General features: G+C 58.4%; 2 protein-coding genes across 6 annotated transcripts in view; one reads left to right on the top strand and one right to left on the bottom strand.

Annotated features, from left to right (window-relative positions):
• Nucleotides 1-6,988: 6,988 nt before the first annotated feature.
• On the top strand, nucleotides 6,989-8,987 carry CYB561 (cytochrome b561). Its single transcript, XM_088519844.1, has 5 exons — nucleotides 6,989-7,193; nucleotides 7,265-7,363; nucleotides 7,921-8,024; nucleotides 8,094-8,251; nucleotides 8,792-8,987. Exons 1-5 carry the CDS (start codon nucleotides 6,989-6,991, stop codon nucleotides 8,985-8,987), a joined length of 762 nt encoding a protein of 253 aa, XP_088375970.1.
• Nucleotides 8,988-14,204: 5,217 nt separating this feature from the next.
• TANC2 (tetratricopeptide repeat, ankyrin repeat and coiled-coil containing 2) overlaps nucleotides 14,205-22,995 on the bottom strand; it is a 143,931-nt gene continuing 135,140 nt past the window's right edge. For 2 of the 5 annotated variants that reach the window (XM_088519891.1, XM_088519886.1), the window contains exons 25-29: nucleotides 22,641-22,670; nucleotides 21,623-21,714; nucleotides 19,980-20,126; nucleotides 18,164-18,264; nucleotides 14,205-16,287 (exon numbers count right to left, since the gene is read on the bottom strand). In XM_088519891.1, coding sequence (XP_088376017.1) covers nucleotides 14,334-16,287; nucleotides 18,164-18,264; nucleotides 19,980-20,126; nucleotides 21,623-21,714; nucleotides 22,641-22,670 — 2,324 coding nt within the window. In that variant the 3' untranslated portion in view covers nucleotides 14,205-14,333. The remainder of the gene's footprint in view (nucleotides 16,288-18,163; nucleotides 18,265-19,979; nucleotides 20,127-21,622; nucleotides 21,715-22,640; nucleotides 22,671-22,995) is intronic. The other 3 variants (XM_088519888.1, XM_088519890.1, XM_088519889.1) reach the window with 3 other exon arrangements.

The following is a 22,995-nucleotide window of genomic DNA, read 5'->3' on the forward strand; positions in this document are numbered from 1 at the left end:
CGAGCAAAGTCCCTGCGGTGCCTCCCGCACGGGCGGAAAGGGGCTGGGAAGGGCCGGGAAAGGAGGGAAGGAAGGAGGGAGCGGTGGCTGCGGGGTGTCCCTGCTGGCGGCCCCGGCCACGCTGCGGGATGCTGGAGCAAGTGGGGTCCCCAGGTGCCCCCCCTGCAGGGTACTGACAGCTTGATAGTTTTAAAAATATATATTTTTAATTAACGAATCCCCCTTCTCCCTGGCCAGGGGATGCACAGCCAGGGCTGCGTTTGGTGGGGAAGTCATGGTTTGGATACGCCCTCCCCGTGGGATGCAGCCGGGTAAGGGTTAACGTCCCAGCCTGGCTCCAGCTCCGGCAATTCAGCTGCAGGAATCAGTGGGATCCGCTGGGATTAAGTGTGGTTTGTAGGGCCAGCAGGCGCGCTGCAGAGAGCCGTGGGCAGCAGCGTTTGTGACGGGAAGGGATTCCTAAGGAAAAGGAAGGGATTTAGGAGCCTGCAACCCCACAAGGGCCATTCAAGCCCCCTCGTCACTTCCCGCAGCAAACACGGACTGAAAAAGCTTCTCCCCTCCCTGATCCCCGCTGCGCTCCAAGTCCTGCTCCAGGTGCGCCTGTCCCCAGGGCCGGAGCGACCCTGGCTGGCCTCACTGCAGGCAGCAGGTCCTTGGAAACTCCAGTTTGCTGGAAAATGTGAAAAACGGTTGGCCAGGTTCCAGTTTGGCCCATGACCGAGCGCGCTGCTTTGCAGCCCTGTGGATTTCCCACCTCGCCGAAGGCGCAGGGAGGCTCCGGGCTCTGCTCCGCCATCTCGGCACGGCACTGGATGTGTCCCGAGTGCCACCATCCATGGGGGACCTCCCCGGGCCCTGCAGCCTCGTGCCGCCTCTCCGCGCTCTTCCTCGCTCTGCGCTTCGCCGGAGGAGGAAGCACCCGGTGCCTGCGGCTCTTGCGGCAACTCCGTGTGTTTCCCGGGCAGTTGGAGCAGGGATGGGAAGTGCTGGGCTGGGCTTCGCTCCCTGGCCGCGCGGCTGCGAGCCGCTGCGGAGCCCGCGGGGGCCGGGATGTTGCAATCCGTGCGATGGTGTTTGGAGAGCAGGGAAGCCGTGGCACGAAGCTCCGGGTTTCCTACGTGGGCTGGGAAATGGTCACCCTGCTCCTGCTCTGTGAGCAGGGAGGATCCCAAGGGTGCGCGTGATGCCGTGACATCCCATCGCCTCCAAACAGCTGGGATTGGGCTTGGGAAGAAATATCCCCTCCTATCCCGGAGGAGTGATAGCAGCCGTGGGCCGGCGGGATACAAGGAGGCAGGGGATGTTCCATGGCCCAAGGTTGTCCAGGGGATGGAGGGACCAAGGATGGGAAAGCCAGGGTTGCCATGGAGACGGGAAAGGGAGCCACGCGCTCGGACAATTCCCCTGGAGCCCGTCCGGGAGGCCGGATGGATGGATACCGGCCAGCAGGACCTTTGCAGGCAGCAACTTTATTTATTAATTATTATTATTATGGTGCTTTGAAGCATTATGGTTGGTGGCACCAGCCTTGCCACCTCCTTGGGGCCTCATCCTGCTGTGCCCAGTGCCTCGAGCCGGGGATATCCATGGGGGCATCCATGGGCCAGGCTGAGTGCTGGGCAGTGATCGGAAATGCTCCCGGCCCTGGAGAGCCACAGCCAGTGGGTGACAACCACCCCAGGGGACACTCAGGTCCCCCATCCCTTGCTGATGTCCCCACTGGGTCCTTCTCCCCCGCGATGACCATTCAGGATCATTAGTTCTCCCGACGGCCATGGCTTTTATGGACAAGACCAGCAGCGAGCGACAAGAAAATTCCCTGCACGGAGAATTCCTCCTCCCGCTCCGGCCCCCGGCTTGGAATGGTGCTGCTTTATTTACTGATGGACTCAATCAATTATCAGAGCGCATAATTCGCTAAGCCGCTTTCCCAGCTGCTGTGACGTGGCCGTAAGGGAGAGGGAAAACATGGCTCCCTTCCGAATTTTCCATCCAAACAGCCTCAGAAAAAGATGACGCATCCCGAGCACCCTTCCTGCTCGCCGCGCGTTTCAGACCTGCCGCCGCTAACGTGATTAGGAGCCATCAGGCTACGCACTGCGGCCAGAGTGAGGTAGCAGCGCTAATAAATTACACCAAATTACACTAAATTAAGCTGAGAATTACACCCCAGGCTCCGAACGAGCCTCCCCTCCAGCAGCCTCCAAAGTCACCCAGCCTGGGCCGCCCTTCTGGGTTGGTGGCCCAAGTGAGAGTGTCCCCAGCTCTGTTCCGTGGTGGCAATTCTTGGGAGGAGGAAGCTCAGAGGTGGATGAGGGTTGTCCCAAGGGTTGTCTCCAGGTCCAAGAGATGGGAATGGTGCAGGGAGCCCGGCCATCCACACGGGAGAGGGCCAAGGATTGGGATGAGTGACTGGGATGCTGGTGGGCGAGGGGCACCATAGGTAAGAGGTGCCAGCCCCAGTCCTTCTCCCTCATCCCTCCATCCCTCATCCCTCTACCCCTCCATCCCTATTCCTTCATCCTTCACTCCTGCTCCTTCTTCTTTCACTCCTCTGCTCATCTCCCTCATCCCGACTTCCACAACACTCGCTGCAGCACTAGCGTCATTGGCACCAGCGCTGGGTACAGCAAGAGGCCAGCATGTTCTCTCCACACCAATCAGCCCATAAAATGTGGCAAAGTCCATTATTTTTCCTGTCTTTTTTTTCCCCTTTCTTCTTTAATAAAAGAAAACAATTCCGGCCCTGCGGCGAGCGAGCGTGACTGCTCCTGGAGCATTAATCATCCGCTGGGAGCCGGGTTATCGCGGCTGTTTATCCGCGCCGCTATTAAAATCACCGGGAAGGCTCCGCCAGCCCCTTCGGCAGCAGATCGAGCACTTGCCATCACGGTGCAGATCTTATCACGGGTCCTTCTCAGCAGAGCCTGCGAGGCCGAAGCCAAAGCGGCCTCGTTGCTACCGGGGTGAAAACGCTGCTTTTCCAGCCAGGCACATGGCAAAGGCGGCCCAAATCCCAGGGGTTTCTCTTGGGGTTTGTCCCACGTTGATGCCGGGTCCCCACCACGTACCCGGGTCTCGCAGAGGCCCTGCGGCACTCGGCACTGCAGACAAATAGATCCCCCGGGCACCAAGAGGGGGTTTATTTTTCCTCACCTCTGAGAGCAATTCCCAGTGCAGGGAGCAGCTGGGAAGGAGCAGAGGATTCGGGGATTCCTGGTGTTGGGAGACACCAGCCGAGGATTCGCAGCCCTTCACTCGAAACGGAGCAGCTTGGGACGACCCAGGGAGCCACCTGGGTCAGGGCCGCTCATTTTGCAGCCGCGAAGCCCTGACACGGGGCTTCTCTTCCCCCACTTTTTAGGGAAAACGACGACGCTGCCGGGGCTGCTTTCCCGCGGGAAGCTCTCCCGGAGCGCCGGCCCTCGCCAGCTGGGCTCTTCAGCATCAGCGAGGCAGCTTGCAGATTAGCATTTCTTAGCGATAAAATGCTTGAGAGAGGGGGAAAAAAAGGGAAAAACAAAACCCGGCAGCTCAGCAAAATGCTGATGTGATAATGAGTGCGGGCGGAGGGAGGGGAAGGCCCCAGCGCCGGGGGGAGCAGTCAGGAAGGGCAAGATCTGCTGGTTTTGCCCAACAAGCATCAATTCCTGGTTATCAATCACAGGGATCAGCTGATGTGGAGCGACCTTCAGGCGGTGCGAGGAAGAAACCCGGAGTGGGGAATGGGCTCTGGCCGTGGGGCTGATGGACCAGGAGCTGAAGCCGGGGGTCCTCCCCGCCGTGTCGATTCCACTCGCGAGGCAGCAGCAAACTGCTTTATTCTGCATTATTTTCTTTTCCTTTTGATTTTGCACCCGGATGAAGTTTCCGCTGGATGCGGCGCACGTGGCTGGGGACACGTGCGGCCACGTCCCGGCACTGCCCTCTCGCTCGCGCGCGTGTCCCGCACCCGCACGGGCAGGTCCCTGCGGGTGCTGCCCGAGACGCTGGTGCTCCGGGAGGGCTGTTAACGAGTAACCGCCCCGGGCGATAACGCGGGGGACAAGGGGCGGCCGTGGCCGCGCGGGGCTGCGCTCTGGCGCTCCGGCGCTCCGGTTCAGCCCGGGGGCTCTGCTCCCGCCTCGGCTCCTTCCCCATGAGCCGGGAATTTCATTAGCACCCACTGGAGACACGGCCAAGGCCCAGGCAGATTTAATAAAGCCATTACGCCCGCGGCAGCGTCTTTAATTAAAGAGCTGCTGACGAATCGCTCTTCACCCCGCGCTAAGGCCAGCGTGCGGGATGTGGTGCCCTCGTGGGAGGGTCTTTCTTTGCACATGTGTGAGGCCAACGTGGCTTGTGGACACACTCAGCCCGGGATGCTATTCCCGTTGGGGATGGGATGCTGTGCTGGATGGAGGAGCGCAAGCCCAGCGCCACCAGCAGCCTCGTCTTGCCCAGCCCTGTGGCTCCTGCACCCAATTTCACGTTGCCGAGGGCCGGGGATGGCACTTTGCAGACAGATGCCCGCAGGAGGCTCCGGGACAGCTGGGACGAGGGGACGCGGCCGGTGCCCACGATGCCCAGGACACCTCCCGCCCCAGCGTCTCCTCCAGGGACCCCCCGGTGTCCCCCTTCATTTACGGCAGGAGCCCCAGCGCGGCGCTGATGGTCGGGAAGGGCTGCCAGGCCGCAGCTGCCGGCGCCAAGGGGGATGGAGGAGGAAGAGGAGGAGCAGGGGAGGGCGAAGCCCCCAGCTGGGCAGAGGATGCAGGGGCTGCGGCCGCATTTCGGGCTCCAGCTGCACCTTGGAGGGCAAGAAGGGGGGACCTAGGGATGCTGCAGCAAGGACGTGGGAGGAAGAGGATGGAGACCCTCCGGGAGGGTCCTTGCTCTCCTGGCTGAGACACCCCAAACCCAGCGGCAGCGGCAAGGCCAGTGTGGGGAGCACTGGGCTGCAGCTGCCGAAGGTTTCCAGTTTCTGGGGGGTTGTTGCAGTTTAATCGCATGGATTGGGGCTGCTGAACCGTTCCCCGCAGCAATGACAGCCACGTGCGGGGCGCAGGTGACAGAGGCTCCTGCCGCAGCCCGTGCGAGTGGCACCTTCCTTGTCGCCCGGCTCTGCTGCTCGGCCTTGAGCGCCCGAAAGCCACAGACTCTGCCCCGGGCTGCGCGACGGGGACCAGACTTTGCTCCTCGCGCCCGCCGGAGCCGCGGGGATTCCTGGAGCCGGAGCTGGGGGGATTCCTGGAGCCGGAGCTGGGGGGTTTCATCCGTGAGGGCGGCACCTCCGAGGGGGCTCCGGGACCCCCAGCGCAGGGACAGGGACCCAGGGGTGCTCCGGTCCCCCCCGCTGCTCCTGCACGTCGCAGGCACCTGCTGACATCTAGTGGCACCGCGTGCCAGAGCCACATGCACTGAGGGGACATTTTCCAGAAGGGACCCAGGGCTCCGACGCGGGGGCACCCAAAGCCCCACGGCAGCACCCAGCGCTGCAGGGCCCGGTGATGCTGGGGGTGCTGCATGGTCCTGGCCCCAGGGTGACAGCAGGGACACCGCGGAGGGGCACACGGGGCTGTAGACACACGGGGCTCCACGAGTCGCAGCCGCCATGGGTGTCAAACGCCCCTCGGTGACTCCCCTCCGTCTGCGCCCCCCGTTTTCCCTGCCCATGTTGCGCAGTCGTCCCCAGTTCTTCCCTGCAGCATCCCGGCTGTTCCAGCCTCCCGCTCCAGGGATGCTGGCAGGGGGGCGGGCACGGAGGGAGGGCCCCCCTCGCCACCGCCACCGTTGCCGTGCCAACGTGCTGGCCCTGTCCCCGCTCAGCCGCTGTCACCGCTCACAGCCCGCGGGCGCAGAGGCAGCAGCGGCCGCGCGGGCAGCACCAGCGGCTCCGCAGGTAGGTCCGGCCACCCCGGTGAGGGCCCCCAAACCCAGATCCCCATCCCCAAATCCCCCATCCCCAAAACCCCCATCTCCAAATCCCCTGTCTCCAAATCCCCTGTCTCCAAATCCCTCATCTCCAAATTCCCCTGTTCCCAGATAAGACTCTTTACCTCCACAGCCTTTGCAGGAGGTAAATCCCAGCCCATGGAGCAGCGGTGGCAGGAGAAAGAGGGAAGGGAGGGGGGTCCCATGGGACAAGGGAGGATGTCCAGGACACTCCTGCCACCCCCTAGCAGGAAACCTCCCACCGGGGAGAGATGGGACCAGGGCCCCGGGAGCCAGTATCCGTTGGGTCCATCTCCCTCCATTGGGATGGAGGGAGGTGCTGGCCAGGACTTTGCAGCCAGGACAGGAGCCTGCAGATATTTGCCAGCCCCGAACACCTGCCAGGAGGAAGGAGAAGCTGCGGTGGTGGCCGGACACCGCTCTGCAAACAGGACCCGTCCCTCCTCCCGGTGGTTTCTACACTGGGGTCTCCGGTGGAAGAGACCCCAATGGAGGGCAGATCTGGGCTTGCTGCCTCGGCTGGGCCATTTCCCTGTCCCCGCAGCGGGATGGTGACACGTCCCCCGCCGCCACCGCAGCACCCGCCGTGGCCCCAGGCGGCGGCTGCAGCCAGAGCTAATGGCACAGACCCATCACCCTAACTCACTTATCCAGCCTGATCCCATCAAGGTGGCTCTGGCTGGCGCGGCCACCGCAGCCACCGCCGGGGGGGACACGTGTCCCCAAGAGCCACCACCCGGGTCCCCAAGCCCAGCTGGGCCTGGAGGAGCCTCGCGGGCCCCCTGCTTGTTGTGAAGAGGAGGGGGACACCCACGTCCCATGGCCTGGGGCCTGGCACCGGGGACAGAGGCTGGGGAAGGAGGGATGGCGCCACCTCCGCGGTGGCGGCGGCCGCGCCGGGCGGACCAGGAAGCGCCGGGCGGGTCCGTGGCAGGTGAGGGAGGAGCGGCGGCTCCGCAGGGCCCCCGGGGCGGCCGCGGCCCCGTCCCGGTCTCTGTGTCCCCTCAGCACAGGTGTCCGTCCCCGGAGCGCCGCCAGCAGCGCCGCCGCCATGGAGGGCTCCACGCCGCCGCCCGCCGGCCCCCGCGCGCTCCTGGCCACCGTGGCCCTGTCGCAGGCGCTGGGCCTGGCGGCCCTGGTGGCCACGGGCGCCTGGCTGGGCGGCTACCGCGGCGGGGTGGCCTGGGCGGGCGCCCTGCGCCTCAACGTGCACCCGCTCTGCATGGTGCTGGCCATGGTCTTCCTGCAGGGCGACGGTGAGCGCGGGGCCGCGGGGCCGGCGGGCGCGGGGCGGGCAGGACGCCAACGGCCTCCGCGTGTCCCGCAGCGCTCCTGGTGCACCGCGTGTTCCGCACGGAGGCCAGGCGCTCGGCCAAGGCGCTGCACGCGCTGCTGCACGCCGCCGCGCTGCTCGTGGCCATCGTGGGTGAGCCCCGCGGCGCCGGCCCCGCGCCCGGCTGGCCCCCATGATGGGGGCCGCCGCCGCCGGCCGTGACGCCGCGTCCCCGCTGTCCCGGTGTCCCCACTGTCCCCGCATTTCCGCTGTCCCCGCTGTCCCCGTGTCCCCACTGTCCCCATGTCCCCCTGTTCCCATGTCCCTGCTGTCCCCGCATCCCTGCTGTACCCGCGTCCCCGTGTCCCCGCTGTCCCGGTGTCCCTGCTGTCCCCGTGTCCCCGCTGTCCCCGTGTCCCCGCTGTCCCCGCGTCCCCATGTCCCCACTGTCCCCGTGTCCCTGCTGTCCCCATGTCCCTGTGTCCCCACTGTCCCGGTGTCCCTGCTGTCCCTGTGTTCCCGCTGTCCCTGTTGTCCCTGCGGTCCCCGCGTCCCTGCTGTCCCCACTGTCCCCGCTGTCCCCATGTCCCCGTTGTCCCCGTGTCCCCATGTCTCTGTGTCCCTGCTGTCCCTGCTGTCCCCACTGTCCCTGTGTCCCCGTGTCCCCGCTGTCCCCATGTCCCCGCATCCCCGTGTCCCCGTCCCGGCAGGCGTGGCGGCCGCCTTCGAGGCGCACGGCGCGAGGGGCATCGCTCACGCCTACAGCCTGCACGCCTGGTGCGGCCTGGCCGTCCTGGCGCTCTTCGTGCTGCAGGTGAGCGAGGGCGCCGCGGGGGCGCGGGGGGTCCCGCTGCCGCCCACCGTCCCCGCTGTCCCCCGGCAGTGGCTCCTGGGCTTCGGGCTCTTCGTGTTCCCCGGCGCGGGCTCGGCGCTGCGCGGCCGCTACCGGCCCCTGCACGTGTTTGGCGGCGTGGCCTTGCTGGCGCTCTCCGTGGCCACGTCCCTGCTGGGCATCACCGAGATGCTGCTCTTCCACATCAGGTGGGCGCCCGCGGGATCCCTAACCCGCCGCTGGCAGTGGTGGCATCGGGGGACAGCCGGGAGCTGGCCCGGGCAGGACAGTGGGACACGGCTGGGGTCTCCAGCCTGCCTGGCCCTGCTGGTGGGGACAGGACACGTGGCCAAGGACAGGAGCACGTGAAGGGAACAGCGCGATGGGACCGAGCACCGCTGGCCGAGAAGGGCACAACTGGGGGGGACAGGGCACAGCTGGGGGGACAGGGCACCACGGCCTGGGGACAGGGCACTGCGCGATGGGGACAGGGCACAACTGGGGGGGACAGGGCACAGCGCGATGGGGACAGGGCACAGCGCGATGGGGACAGGGCACAGCTGGCCAGAGGACGCACCAGTCCTGTCCCCATTTCCCCCCAGAGGAAGGGTCCCCTCCGCCCCAAACCCGTCCCCATCCCTTCCCCTCACCCAAGGGAAAGGGACCATTCCCAGGGCTCTGTCCCGGTGACCCCCCGGGCAGGGCTGTCCCTCCAGCCCCGGCTCCAGCGCTGCCCTCCGCACCCCCAGGGACACCTACAGCAAGCGGGCGCCCGAGGGCGTCCTGGCCAACGCGCTGGGGCTGCTGCTGGTGGCCTTCGGGCTGCTCGTGGGCTACATCGTGACGCGCGACGACTGGAGGCGCCCGCCGCTGCCCGAGGAGCTGGCCCTGTCCATGGACTTCAAGACCCTCACGGAGGGCGAGAGCCCCAGCAGCAGCCAGTGACGCCGCGGCCACCGGCGCCGCTCCCCGGCCCCGGGGACAGCAGGACGAGGACCTGCTTGTCGGGGCAGCGCTGGCCCCGGGGCGCAGCGTCACTTGGCCTTATTGCCCCTCGCTCTGCCCCATCGCAGCCGCCACGAAGCCTCCCTGCCCGCGGGAGGAGCCTCTCCCTGCGCGGGAGCCGGGAACGGATCCTTCCCTGCTCTGTAGCAGCCCCGCTCCTACCTCCCAGCCTTGGCCTGCGAAGGCCGTTGGAGCCATCGGCGGCTTTTTCCTGGAAAAAAAAAATCCTTCCTCCTTTCAGGATGACTCTGGTTGAGTCACCTGCGTGGCCGGAGGGGAGCGGGGAGGGAACACTGATTTTCCCCAAATTCCGCTCTCCTTGCCGACGGGATCCACAAGCCAGGCTGTCCCAAAGGGCCCTTCCCTGCAGCAGGTCCCGGTGCTCCGGCAGCACCCGGGCTCCGAGCTGAACCTGCGGACAAGGGAAAAGGAAGGAAAAACCCCGGCTGCCAAGGTCCGCGTGCGTTTCCTCACGCCAAAGAGCAGACCTGATGTTTACACTTCGTTTCTACCCGTTATTCCCAACCCCCTGCGCTCACGCAGCCGCTGCTGCAGCCCGGGGGGATCGCGGGCGGCTCGGCGCAAGGACGGGGCTGTGCAACGTTACTGCCTTATCGCTTGGACCCTTCTCCTCCCCGCGCCACGTGTCGTTCGCTTCGGGGATGCTCCCCAATAATAAATATTTGCAGCTAAACTTGGCCCTGCTCCGCTCTGTGCTCCCAGCTCCGCGGGATCTGCTCCATCGCGCGCAGGCAGCGACCGCCCCGTCCTGCAGCAAAGAGCTGCTGTTGGAGCCGGGCTGGGCTGGGCTGGGCTGGGCTGGGCTGGGCTCTCTTAGAGAAGACGCGATCCTAAAAGGAAAAAAAAAAGGATTTGCACTTTGCACCCTCGTCCCCACACTTGGCGGCCGCCCCATCCCAGCGGGATGTGCAGTGGCATCTCTGCAAATCCCAAGGGACGGCGGCCCTGGAAGTGTCACAGGGTTAAGAAGGCCAGTCCGGACTCTGTGTCCAAGTGTTAACCATTTATAAATAAGTACATTTTTTGTTTTTTTTTTTTCATACATACAGTTTTCATTGTACAGATTACAATCTGTATACAGTGGGGTGGGGGGAAATGCATTCTTTTTGGAACTTTTCACATCTATCTCACAGCTCACATGTACAGACAAGAAAACTCTGCTCAAGCAAATACAGCAAAGGAAAAAAAAATATTTTGTCTCCTTTCCTCATACACGAGAGGCGAAGGGCTCGGCTGGGCGCAGGGGCCGCTCGTCCCGCCGCGCCGTCACGACCGCGTGGTGCTCGATACATCAGTAGAGAGAACAGAACATGCATTGGATACTATACTGTACAGAGGAAAGTCCTTTACATCGGAGTTATAGAAAAGCTAAAGGAAAAGTTAAGTGTCTTAAAGGTCTTCCCAGCAAGTGTCTTGAAGGGCGGCCACCAGGCAGGGGGACAACTCACAGAGTGGGAGTGCTGGACACACGGACACGGGTCCTGGCGGACGCGACGACGGGACGGACAGGACGTCGGAGGCGACACGACGGCAGCAGCCCCGCGGCGCGGCAGAGTCCACGGGAGCTCCCGGAGCCGTTATCCGCCCTTCCCGTCCCTTCCCGAGCGCCCGGCAGCCGGAGTCCTTGCAGTTTTCCGGAGGGAGGGAGACGGCGGCGCTGCTCGGCGCGGCGCCCGCGGCTCCGGCGGGTTTTCCCGCGTTGGCCGCGCGATGCGGCTGCCGTCGGGAGCGGGGACGCCGAGCGGATCGTGCGAAATGGTTGAGCCCTTAGTGGTTTGTGTTAGAAAAAGAGTTTGAACGGCGGAATCCAGCAGCTATCCGAACGACGCCGGGAGGGAAAAACGACAACAAAAATACAGCCGAGCGGCGCCCGCCGTTGTGCTTGTGTCCCGGGCAGCCCGTCCTGCCGCGTCGCTCCGGCTCGCGCCTCCTGCCCCGAGCCCTTGCTTTAACCGCGCGCTCCGTCGGGAATCGCTCCGATTCCCCATGGATGCATCCCTATGCCAGCGGAGCCCCAGGCCCCGCGGATACGGCCCGGTTGGGTTGGAGCTCCGTCGGGCCCTGCGGACCCCGTTGTCCTTGCGTTGGGGGGACAGGTTTAGGGTAGGATGCGGCAGCCCCGGCCCGGCACGCGGGACCCGACCCGGTTCCGGCTCCGGCAACTGCAAGGGGGCCTGGCAATGGTTGCGCTCACTAAGCAGGTTTCTTTACAGCCGCGAAGGAAAAGAGAAAAAAAAGGAAAAAGAGGAGAAACTGAAAAGATGTGGGGGCTCCGCTGAGCCCTGCTGCAGCCCCTTGTGCTCCGAGAGCCACCAAAGGCCCTTTCCAAACCCGTCCATGCCGTTCCTAACCCGACTGGCTCCAAAGCTGGGTCCTGGGGGGTCCTTCCAGCCGGGGGGAGAAACAAGGTGCACGGGCGGCACGGTTGGGGCACGGGGGACACCAAAATACACCCCGACCGGGGCAGCGCCGCGGCCGCGCGGTCCCAGCCGCTCCGCCGGGACCTTCCCCCGCCGGCGCCACCGTCACCGACGGGACCTCGGCCCTCCCTAAGAAAATTGCTGGGGAAGCGCTTTAAAAATCACTGCAAATAATTGTGGTTAAAAATTGCTCCGTTGGTTGATGCTTATATACAGGAGTCAGTTTTTGTGCTATATACGTGGTGATTCATTGCTTCGTTTCTTCTCTTATTTTTTCCTTTCTCCCTCTTTTTCTTTTTTTTTTTTAAATACACTAAGAGACAAGAGCTGCTTTGCTATTCTCTAATGAAGACACTACTCACGCTTAAATATCCAGTATTTATCATAGTAACAAATCCAAACAGTAAAGTGCACCCATGTACAGAGAGAACGGATGGAAAACCATTAGTGCAAGAATCCTGTGAAAATGCAACACGTGGGAGCGTGGAAACAAACCCCCTGCCCGCCGCGGCGGTTAAACACAGCTTCATCTCAGTATAGGGGTGAAGGGGGAGCCGTTTGGAGCTGATTTTTTTCCCTTGGGACATCAGACCCGGAGCCGTGGGCAGGGGACACTTCTGCTGTGGGCAGGGGACGTTTGTGCAGGGCAGATCCTACAGCAGTGACGTGACCTGCTCGCCCGCCGGCGCCTACGAGGCTGCAGCTTCAGCCTATAAAATGAGACTGGGGCTGAACTGGGCTGTTTTGGCTTTTAAAGAAGCAGCTAAAGGCGGAAAAACCCACTGATTCCTCCGGGAAAGCAGGGGGACGGGAGGCTCCGTGCAGACATCGCTGCTGCTCCGCACCCACGGACGGGCTGATAAAGTGGAACACGCTACTTAAAAAAGAGAGGAAGCCAAAAAAAGCCATCGCAGCCTTTTCAAGGAGAGAAACAGCACATGCACCTGCCTGGTTCCTTGTAGCCGTCGAGCCTAAAGTTACTGCTGGTTTCCAGGGCGCTTTGCACATCCCTGCAATAAAGCAAAGGGTCAGCACGGTGAGAAAGGAACCGCCGGCCCCAGCACAACCACCGGCTGGGGGAAATACAGACAAAGAGCCAAAGGGGCAGCCCACAGAGGCAAAACCGTCCCCATCACCCAGGGGTGCCTCTGAGGGGTCTCCAAAACACGAGCCTCTGTCACACCAAGGTTACGTGTGTCCCGGTCCGAGCAAATTAGGCAGCAGGATTGCAACGAGAGGAGCCAAAAGAAAGCCAAAGAAAGCAAGAGAAAAAGCTCAACCAAAGCCAGGGGCTGCTTAGAGTTTTGGGCCAAACCCTTCGCTGGTGTAAATGAACGTAGCTGCGCCGGGGTCCCGCGGGGCCGGAGCCTTCCGTTTGGCTCGGCAAGTTTTCCATCTACCTCTAGATTCGCGTAGCCCTTTGGAAACACTGAGACGTCGCTCCTCTCGCTCTTGCTCTTAAGGTTGCGTAGGAATGAGATTCAGCATTAGGCAACAGGCACTATTTTGCTTTAAAACAAGCTACAGGATGAACGCTCTGCCCCTCCATCGCCGGCTCGTCGGCTTGTTCGCCCTCGGCAATGGAAAAAGGCAGATTGCAGAATGGCAAGCTGAGAAGAAACGAAGCATCCGTAAAGAAAGTCCCGCCGCCCTCCCATAAAATCCCACAGAATAACGGGGAAAAATTCGTAAAAAGGGTTTCACAAGGGTCCTCTGCTTTTCATGCTGCCTCGATGTGATTTGTTTAGGAAAAAAAAGGAAAAAAACAGCAACAACAAAAAAGACAAACCCAAGAAAACGTCCTGAAACGGATTGCATAAATAAATTATAAATATCTCTTTTTTAACTACAGGTCCTTAAAGAGGAAAACATCGTCTCTAACGGGTGAGGAACATGGCCATGGCTTCCCAGAATCTCAGAACGGATCCTGCAGCTCTACGGAACAGCCGCCCCGCAGCCGCGCGGGCCGGGGGGACACGAGCTCCGCTCACGGGGCTGCGCGGACCCTTCCTTCTCACATCACATTACGATCCCCATCCAAAAAAAACCCAAAACACCCCAAATTCCAGTTTTCCTCCTCAAATACAATTCCCCTATTGGATTTTTTTTCCTTGCAAGCAAAAAAAACAAAAGAAGGGAGTAAAAAGGAAAACCCCAAGGTTAAACCATGCTGGTGAGAGCGCGGTGCTGTGCGGGAGGTGCAGCCTGGGCTGTCACCATCCCCCTTTGCGGAACACGGGAGGCTCCCAGGCCAATCCCTTGGGTGCTCAATACGCATAGGAAGGGGCTGCTTTAATCCCTCCGGATTCCGGACACTCCTCTCCACCCGACACAACTCCTTGGAGCGAGAACCGCAGCGCGCCCTGCGGAAAATCAGCTCTTGCTGGGCCAGGCGAGCGGCACGGGAACCGGCGGCTCCCTGCTCGCTTCCCAACTCGGAATTTACATTGGAACGGTGTAAGAGCTCATTGAGACAAGAGAAACTAATTTAGAGCAAACGTGACTGTCTCTTGAGAAGAGCTGGTTGCCTCCCACTGTGGAGGGGATGGTTGTCGCCTACCCCACATTGTGTGCTAAAACATCCTGGTTGACAGCTGAAAACCGGGAGGGAACTTGCTTTGAGTTGGGCAAATGGCACCGGCTCGTCTCATGGTGGCTTCACAGTCAGCTGGGTGACAAGAGGGCTGGAGCACGTGCATGGCTGTCTGACCACCGCACAAAGTACCGGAGAAACTTGGTCATGTAGCTACCAAAGAGAAATAAAAATAATAAGAAGAATATGCATGGAAATCAAGCTTGGAAGTGTGTGCTGCAAACATAAGGATCTTACTCCAACAAGCGTCTTTCACACATTAGACTCCACAAATGGTCTCTTTGGTTTGATTGGGGATGTCTGCCCTTGTCTAGAGTCCCTGGAGAGCTGCCTGTACAGGTTGTCCTGGTAGGCCTGTGCAACAGGCAGTGTCCTAGCCACCTTAACATCTGGATACGAGGAGGCTTGCGTGACTCTCTCCAAGAGGTCTCCCCGGGACCCATTGGCTAGCATCCCATGGGGGCTGTAATAGTCTTCCTCTAGCAAATGGCCATTCTGTGCATTGTTGGTTTTGTTATAAAAGGCAATGTTGCTGATTGAAGAAGGCGGGCTAAATGATTCTGGCTGGGGGAGGTTGCCAGGAGATGTAGGACTAATAACACTATCCACTGATGACACAGCCCAGGTCCGGTTCTGTTGGTGGAGATGGGGGTACTGCTGAGTCCGAGCGGTTTTATCTATGATTCCCATGAACGGCGTGGTCCGGGAACGGGCTGGCTCGCTGGGGTAACCCCCCTGAGTTGGCGAGACTGGAGAAAGTTCATCGCATGATCTGTCATAAGCTGGCTTGAGAGGAATCTCCATCTGCTGAATAGAAGCAGAAGGGCGAAAGTTAGGTGTCAGGTTGGAGGTGGATGAAATGCTATTGCTGGAAGGAGAGAATCTGAGGCCAACGCTTTGAGAATGAAGCAGCGGTCTTGGAGTTGGTGGGTGAGGCTTGATTTCACTGGGATTAACCGTAATGGGCCTCCTTATAAGATGAGACACATCTGGAGAGCCCAGTTGGCCGGAGGGAAGGGAAGAACGTTCCAGGTCAAGCTTGGAGTGACAGACCGGGTAGTAGGAAGCGGACTGACTGCGTCCGATCTGAGGCGTCTGGCTGTATCTCATCCCGCCCCTGTACGCCGAGGAAGGCCGCTGCGGAAGATCTTCTTTAGCTAGACCTCCATGCTGACAAATGGCTCCCGCGCTGAGACTTGCCTGAACGTGCTGCACCGGTCTGCCGTCCCCTACGATTCCACCGATTGAGCCTTGATAGACCAACCTGCTCTGACTAACCCCCATCTCCCCTGACGGCGACTGGTATTTGCTGGCCATCGAGTGGGCAACTTGGCTGTAAGCACCGGTTGGGATTACAGTACTCGAGTGCACGGCGGAGCTGGGCTGGTTGCTTCTCACAATCTGCGCCTTGGCCGGCTGCAGTCTCAGCCCTTGCTGGGGCACCGCAACGGGAAGCTGGGGCATCTGGAAAGACCGTTGCGTCATTTTGGATAACGGAGACTTTGGTCTACCAGGGAGTTGACTGACACCACTAGGTTCTTGCTGATAACGAACCGGGGAACCAGACTGGGACCTATAAACACTCATGCTTTCTGCAGGGGGGCTGGCGCGGTACTGAGGTCCTCTACGCAGCGGGGAAGGCGGTGGACTTTGATACTCCTTCCCTTGACCTCCCACAGGAGGTGGACTGAAGCGGTAAGAGGAGCCCTGGTGAGCAGGGGAAGTGTGTGGAGGACTAGGTCTGTAATGGGAGTTCTGGTGTGTTGGAGACAGAGCAGGAGATGTAGACTGGTACCCTTGCCTGGTTGGCGAACCCACGGAGCTATTGGACCTGAAGTCAAAGACCTGATGAGAGCCGAGAGGCGAGCCAGAAATATAGGCCGAGTCCCTGTGAGCTGGGGATGGCGGCGGGCTCTGGATGATGGGTAGCCCTTGGTTTGGCCTCGACTCCGTCTGCAAGCCAATGGATACGTTTTCTACATCCTGCTCAAGGTACTCCTCCTCAAAGAGGTCTTGCACGGAATAGAGCTCTTCGTGCTGGGCTTCGGGTTCGGGCTCCACGGGCAGCGGCGGCGGCTGCTGCTGCTGCTGCTGCACCTGCCTGCACTCCTCCTCCACCCGCATGAGCAGCCGCTGGATCTCACGGTTGTTCGGACACAGCTTGATGGCCTCATTGAGGTCCTCCAGGGCTGCTGAAAACTGCCTGCTTGACAAAGGGACACAAACAAGAACTGAAATTACTCGGGATTTGAACGGAGCTGTTCTCGGAGGCCAGGGGCTCGTCCGCTTTACCGAGGGGAAAGGCTGCGAGTGCTACAGCTGGCCCGAGCTCAGCCTCCCGTGGGGTTATTTTGTACCGTGGCCGTTCTGGGCAAGAGGGAAACGTGTTCCCAGGGCAGCCCAGTGAGCAGAAGGACCCTCTGCTTTTTTTCCCCTGGGTTGTATGAGTGAAGGGGAAACCAAAGCAGAGGTAGCCAAGAGCCGAGCTCCCCATAGCTGCCAACAGGGCCAGCTTTGATGGAGCCAGTGACAATTCTGCTGCCTGACGCACAGGTCGTCCAGCGGCAGGGCCGGCTCCGGAGGCCGGACTGTGTCTCCCGCGCCGCGTTCGCCCGACCTGGTCCAAGGAGGAGCCCAGCAGGGAGCCGCAGGCCCCAGGGCAGGGGGTCTGTGAGGTCTGGGAGGAGCAGGAGGGAGCTGGGATGCAGGGAGGGGGGTTGTCATTTACAGGGTCACTGCTTTTGAGCACAACGATCCGTTTTAGCGTGATTGCGAGCTGGGGAACGATCCCCACCTTGGGCTGGATGTGCACCCAGCCCAGTTCACTGCCCTGCCACAGAGAGGGAAGCTCTCCAGCACCTCCCAACACCAGCCTCTGCTTTGGCAACACCCATTCAAAACCACGGAGAAACAGTTTTTGCCCCTTGACCATGCCAACCTTAGAGGGGCTAATGTGCACAAACCAGGGAAAATAGTAAGAAAAGCCAAAGTGCCGACGGTCTATATCAGAGAGACGAGGGGAGGCAAGGACGCTTGTGCATGGGGGAAGCTGATGCCATTGGAAAGCAACCAAGTTCTTACGCTTCTTTAAAAGCATTTTGGAAGCGGTGGAGAGCAAACCACTAAAGGACGGGTAAAATCAGTGTGATTCAGCTAGCGGGACGTCTCTGCAGAACACGGCCCGGCTTCACCACCCACACCGAGACCCTGCTGGACCAGGAGGTGCAGCAGGGACAGGCAAACTGTGACGGTGTGTGCTGGCCCCGAGGCCACTCAGGTGGACTGTACAGGCCACCGGCCCTGGTGGTTCTCTGCACTGCTGTGCAAGGCACTGCGGCTCCAATTTAGCACTGAGACAGTGCAATGACAGCGTGCCCAGACCCTGAGTGCACGGCTCCAAAGCAAGCCCTCCTGCTCACGTAGGAACGGCACTGGCAGGTTTGGAAAAGAATCTAGTCTCGCATCTTTTTAGTCTTCTGGCAGGTCAGCAAGGGAATCCTCCAGGCTCCATCTGAGATGCACTGAGATCTCTAACAGTAGGTTGGAGTGCCCTGGGCACACGCTCTTGCCGAAAGCAAAGCAGCTGCATTTGCCTGCACAGTCACTGCACAACTAGTCCTCAGCTACTGCCTTGCCAGAAGTGCTGTAGGACAGGCAGATTCATAGATTTTTAAGGCCAGAAGAGACCACTGTGATGAACACGAGTCTGCTCTCTTGCGTAACACAGGCCACAGGGCTTCCATGAATCACACTTTGCCTCAGGTCCAAGCTGAGGTTGAGCTACAGAGCGTTTTTTGGATAATACCCAATCTGGGCGTAAAGATTTCCCATGTAGTGAGGTGCTCGGACCAAGTTCAGCTAGGAGGAACTTCTCAAAACATTTGCCTTCAGCTGCGCTCCAGGAATTACCAAATGAGGGAGGGTGTTACTTTGGAAATGTCGGGTTTTTTTGTAACCACATTAATGCACGTTCTTTGCCATTTCTTCACATGGGGACGGTTTTGCATGGTGAATGCCTACACCGGGGTGGCCAGGCTCAAAGAGAACAGCCCCTCTCAGCTTTTCTCCCTCTCTCTCCTCACCTGCTGCTGCGTTTGGCCCTTGCTCTTGCATAGTAAGCTTCATAAGATTTCGGTTTCAGCTCCAGTGCTTTAGTAGCAAATTCCTCCGCCATTCCAAAATCCTGTCATTACAATAGGTGGGTAGATAAGTAATTGAATAGATATAAATATAAAAAATACACAACTTGGGAAGAAAACAAACTTACATTGACGTTTTTTCCCCTGCAATTCAATTGGGAAATCTTGATGGTATTGGGATGTTTTACAAGGATTCAGCATCATTTACAGTCGGATAACTGCAGTGGTGCGTCCTCTCATAATGCCAATGCTGGACCACATCCACCAGAGACCAGGGTACCCCTTACTCAGCCTGGCTCCGTTCTCACTGCCTGTGTCCCCGCCAAATGCATGCAATCCCTGGCTAATATCCTGCAGCCTTGAGGAAACATCTGGTCTCACAGAGGCAGGAATGTGATCTCATGAAGGATTTTTCAACAGTTGAAAGCACTTGGAAGCCATTCCTATGCCCCCTGCTCCCCACTCCGTAAAAATCTGTGAAACACTCTGAAGGGATTGAATAAAACTGCATGAAAGAAGGGGCTACAGATACATCAGTAACTGCAACAGGGGAAGGTGACACCATGGTGTGGAGACTCATTTGGGGATTTTGAGTGGTAACACCATGAGATCACACCACAGCAGCCACCCACAAGCAAGGAAGGCCATTTGTGTCCTAGTGAGACCCGGGGGCAGCTGGGTGGAGGCCAGGTAAAGCCCCTGAAACACACGAGGCCACAGCACAGAGTTTGCTCCTGACTGTTGTTCTTTTGGTCTCATTCTCAGGCACGTGCCAGAACCTGCTATTCTGCAGTTCCGTAAAATTTGGGGTTTGAGTATACAAAAACTTACAGTAAGAACATTCCAAGCATGGCCTTTAGGCATCCACTTGGGTTTCTATCTTCAGTAGCAGTTACTGAGGTATTTTCTAACAGACTAAGCTGGGAACGTGGTCGTGAGGTAGGCACCTTATGGACTAACCTATAGGTGCAAAACTTGCAGAATAATTACAACTCCCTGAAACTTCCTATCACAATATCTGGCATTGCCCATTAACAGCTAGCTGAAAATTCTGCCCTTAAAGCACGGGCTGAGCAGTGAGTTGGTTGGTTTAAAGAGAAGGTCCCCATCCTTCGAAGCTCTCTATTGCTCGCTCGCCAGCATTATGATTTTGTTCCCACTGCTTTTCACCTGCCTCCTTCAGCGCTTAAAGAGATGCAGGTGTCACCAAATCCTTTCCCTGCCACCCAGAAAGGGGGAGGTGACACTTGCCTGGTGGAAGAACAAAAGTGCTGCAGAAGTTTGTCGCTAGATGCTGCTAGATGGGAGCAGAGTGACAGCTCTGGGAGGAGAGGGAGGATGTGGGGGTGTTTCTGCATGACTCACTGCCCCGGGGAAGCACTAGCCCCCTAAGCATATGCTCCTTCGTTGCAAATTAATTAGGATTCACAGGAGCACATCTCCCGGCTCCTCCCTCACCACTGCCCTAGAAACCACAAAAATGCCTCCGCCCCCAATTCACACCATCATCAAAAGGGAGCAATCAAAAATTCAGAAAGCTATAAACATAGCAATGAATTTTTAATAGTCAGAAATGAATATTAAATCATTACTTTACTGCTTTGGAGTTATGAAATGTCAGTGCTCTGTGAAGGACAACCAGGTTACAGAGAGGAGAGACCTCAGAGGCCGGAGCACAGCTACAGGAGAGACACGTCCCTACGGACGGGCGGGAAGGTGGCACCTTGCTCTTAAAGCCATGAAGAGCAGGGGGACTTACGTTCATTTTCCTTCGACATCGGGACAGGTTGAGCAGGAGCGACACCTTGAGCTCCCGGAAGGTTTTCAGGTCTTCTCCAAACCCTTCCCTGGGGAATTTTTTCAGGGCATACTGGTAGCGCTGGGCAGCCTCCTTCACTTTACCTTTCTAATAGAGGGAGAAGAACGTCAACATAAACCCCTCTGTTGAGCTCACTGCACTGCCGCAAAGTCACTCACCAGCCCCACGCGTGTTTTGGGTGGTTAGGGTAACATGACTTCACTATTTAGCTCTGTTCTAGAAAGGAAAGCCAGAACATTTGATCAAGGGAACCATTCAGGAAATGCAGATGCCTTCTGCAAGATGAGATCTCCCCCTTCACCGAGTTTGCAAGCTAGAGCAGGAAACACAGCAGAAACTGCTTTACGTTAACTTGATACAGCCCCATCTGTTCTCTGCTTACGTGGTCTTTGGAGCTTGGAGACACAGAAACACAACCCCTTCGGAGGCCACCACTTCTGGAGGACATCGTGCACCCTTCCCACAGCAACGTGCCATCTTGGCAGCATTTAGATACGAAGGGTTGGGCTTTGGGTGGAATTCCTGGGGCTCAGAGAAGCCTCTGTGACAGCTCGGATAAACTTCACGTGCTCTAAAGTTGGACAAATGGATTGGGATTCATCCCCACAGACTTAAGGTGTCTAAAAATGAGGTGTCTGCACCTAAGCCTGTCAACTGGGTTCCTTTTATAGTTATTGGGACGCAACAGTCACCTTCAAAGGGTGACTCACCCTCGCTATTTTGGGCACCTATTTTTGGGATGGGATGATTTGCGTCCTGAAGGGGAGCAGCCGTGGCAGGGAGGGTGAAAGAAAGAGGGCAAAGCCAGATCTAGGACACGTGCGGCTCGTGATGACCGAGACATAAATTTTGCAGCTACTAATAGTAAGCTTTAAAACCTTTCAGACTCAGGTTTCTCAGCTGTATCCTATATCCCTGGCAGATCCCTGCAGTTACAATGCCAGCTCTGCATATTTGCTGCCTCGCCCTTGCAGGCTAACAGTGAATCACTGTTGTACTTGCACATTTTTCGTGCGTGTGCAAATCTCCAGGTTCTAAAGATCAGCTTAAAATAAACATAGAGCAAGAAAGATGCTCTGGTTGGAAGGCTGGAATGTCCTCTCAGGGCCTTAAGGACACAACATAAAGCCATCCCTGTCCTGATGATGTGCTTTCATTATCAAGAGTTTCTTTCACTAGTTTTGCTGGGATATCCTATTTGGCTGCTTGGTTTTGCTGTGGTGAGTGCTCAGTAACGGCATCGCTGCCAGATCCGAGGCAATGACATCAGCACGGAGCATCTCCTGAAACACTTGGGTTCTGGTGTTTGCAAAAAGGAAATGAAGTCTTGGCTCAAATCCAGAACGCAGACAGACTTGGCTTTGTTTCCACCTTATTTTTTTACAATTTTTGGCAATCAACCCCCCTCTCCCCAGCCCAGCTAACCAAACCAAACAGTTTGCAACACAAGAGACCCTGCAGGCAGTAGCTTTTACCTCCCAAAGACTAAGGCAGCAGTGTTGAGGTATCACATGAAGAACAAGACCTCATAGACACAGGCCCAAGTCTCATCTTCTCTCTTTCTCCCCAAAGCCTCCTCTCACCTTGTAAAACATGTCTCCCTCCTCCATCAGCTTGCTCAACAGGATGATCATGATGTCGGGTTTGGAGGTGGCCATCGCCCATGTTGCTGGACCTGCAGTGTACAGGATGCATGATGGGTAAAAAACTCATACAATGCAAGGGTGGTAGGAAGCTGGGTGGAAAAAAGATCCTGGGGTGGGAATTTCTGCTGGAGAGAACAACTTGGCATGGTCAAAGAGCAGAGCGCTCCAAATTACGGAGCTGACAGTTCCTCTTGCACTTAAATTGACACTGCACTGCAAAACGCCTGTTCTTGGCATTTTATACTATCTCTAACACTATCTTTAATGTTATCCTTAATGCTATTGTTATTGACAACCAGCACGCCTCAGGAAGGACCAGAGTCGCTTCCACGAGAGGGCACTCCAGGTTGGAGAACCGGCAGTGCGGCCAGGAGATAAAACGTGTTTCAGGAAAACCAAAGTGGTTACGTTTCACGTAATTCAGCATTTCTGCATTAAAATCTCTGTAAATGCCCCAGGGGAGCTACGGCTCGGCCGACCCTTGCGCCTTTAACTGACTTGGGGTTTCCAACTTCACCGGCATGAAACATCGGAGGAGGGAACGGGGCGCGCGCTGGCGAACGTCACCAAAGCAGAGGTGATGGCTCGTGGCCAACGTGTCCCTCCAGCTGGCGCCAGGCTTGGCATAGGGGAGCGCGGTGGCCGTGGGGATCCCCTGCGCAGAGCCAGCCCTCGCCCCTGGTGCAAATGTGGGATGAGGACTCATTAGTGGGGACACAGAACAAGTCAGCGATGCTCTAGGAGCGGATCGGGTCCGTTTTAGGGTGGGGAAGCAGTTAGTTTTGGCGTTCAAGTTATTCTCTGCAACAGTTGTTAAAAAAAATAAATTATTTGAAGGTGAGGAAAATTAAAAGATTAGAGGTGTTGGGGACGCATGCAGGCTAAATCAAACAGGAGAAAGCAAGGCTGACAAAGCTATCAGATCGAGGCTGATGCTGACAGCAATGAGATATACCTCGTGGGCGACTCGGTAACGTCTGACAACCTTCAAAGAAAGGAGAAAACAAAAAGTTGTAGGAGAGAGGGGGGAAAAATGGATGAAGGTGAAAAAAAAAAGGAAAGGAAAAAAAACAAAAAACAAAAAACAAAGCAGCTGTGAGAGGCAGGCAGCGAAGAAGCCAATGCACCAGCAACATCCCCTGTCACGGGAAGACGCAACGCGGGCGGCGGCGGCGCGGCGACGCCGAGGGCTGCAAGCGCAGAGCGAGCGGAGGCGGCAGCTCCCAGCGATGCACGGCCAGAGCGCGCTTGGCGGCTCCACGCTAGCGGAGATCGGAAAAGCGTTACCACAGGAAAGACCTTGCCGAGGA

This window comes from Tinamus guttatus, unplaced genomic scaffold (assembly GCF_059628265.1).
Source record: "Tinamus guttatus ecotype Peru unplaced genomic scaffold, ASM5962826v1 Tinamus_guttatus_pri_ptg000075l, whole genome shotgun sequence".
Classification (NCBI taxonomy): Eukaryota; Metazoa; Chordata; class Aves; order Tinamiformes; family Tinamidae; genus Tinamus; species Tinamus guttatus.

What these genes read in the sequence shown, in the direction of transcription:
- CYB561 (XM_088519844.1), top strand. Translation starts at nt 6,989, where the DNA reads ATGGAGGGCTCCACGCCGCCGCCCGCCGGCCCCCGCGCGCTCCTGGCC. An exon ending in GCTGCTCGTGGCCATCGTGG is followed by an intron (nt 7,364 to 7,920) that starts GTGAGCCCCGCG and finishes CCGTCCCGGCAG; the next exon opens with GCGTGGCGGCCGCCTTCGAG. An exon ending in ATGCTGCTCTTCCACATCAG is followed by an intron (nt 8,252 to 8,791) that starts GTGGGCGCCCGC and finishes CCGCACCCCCAG; the next exon opens with GGACACCTACAGCAAGCGGG.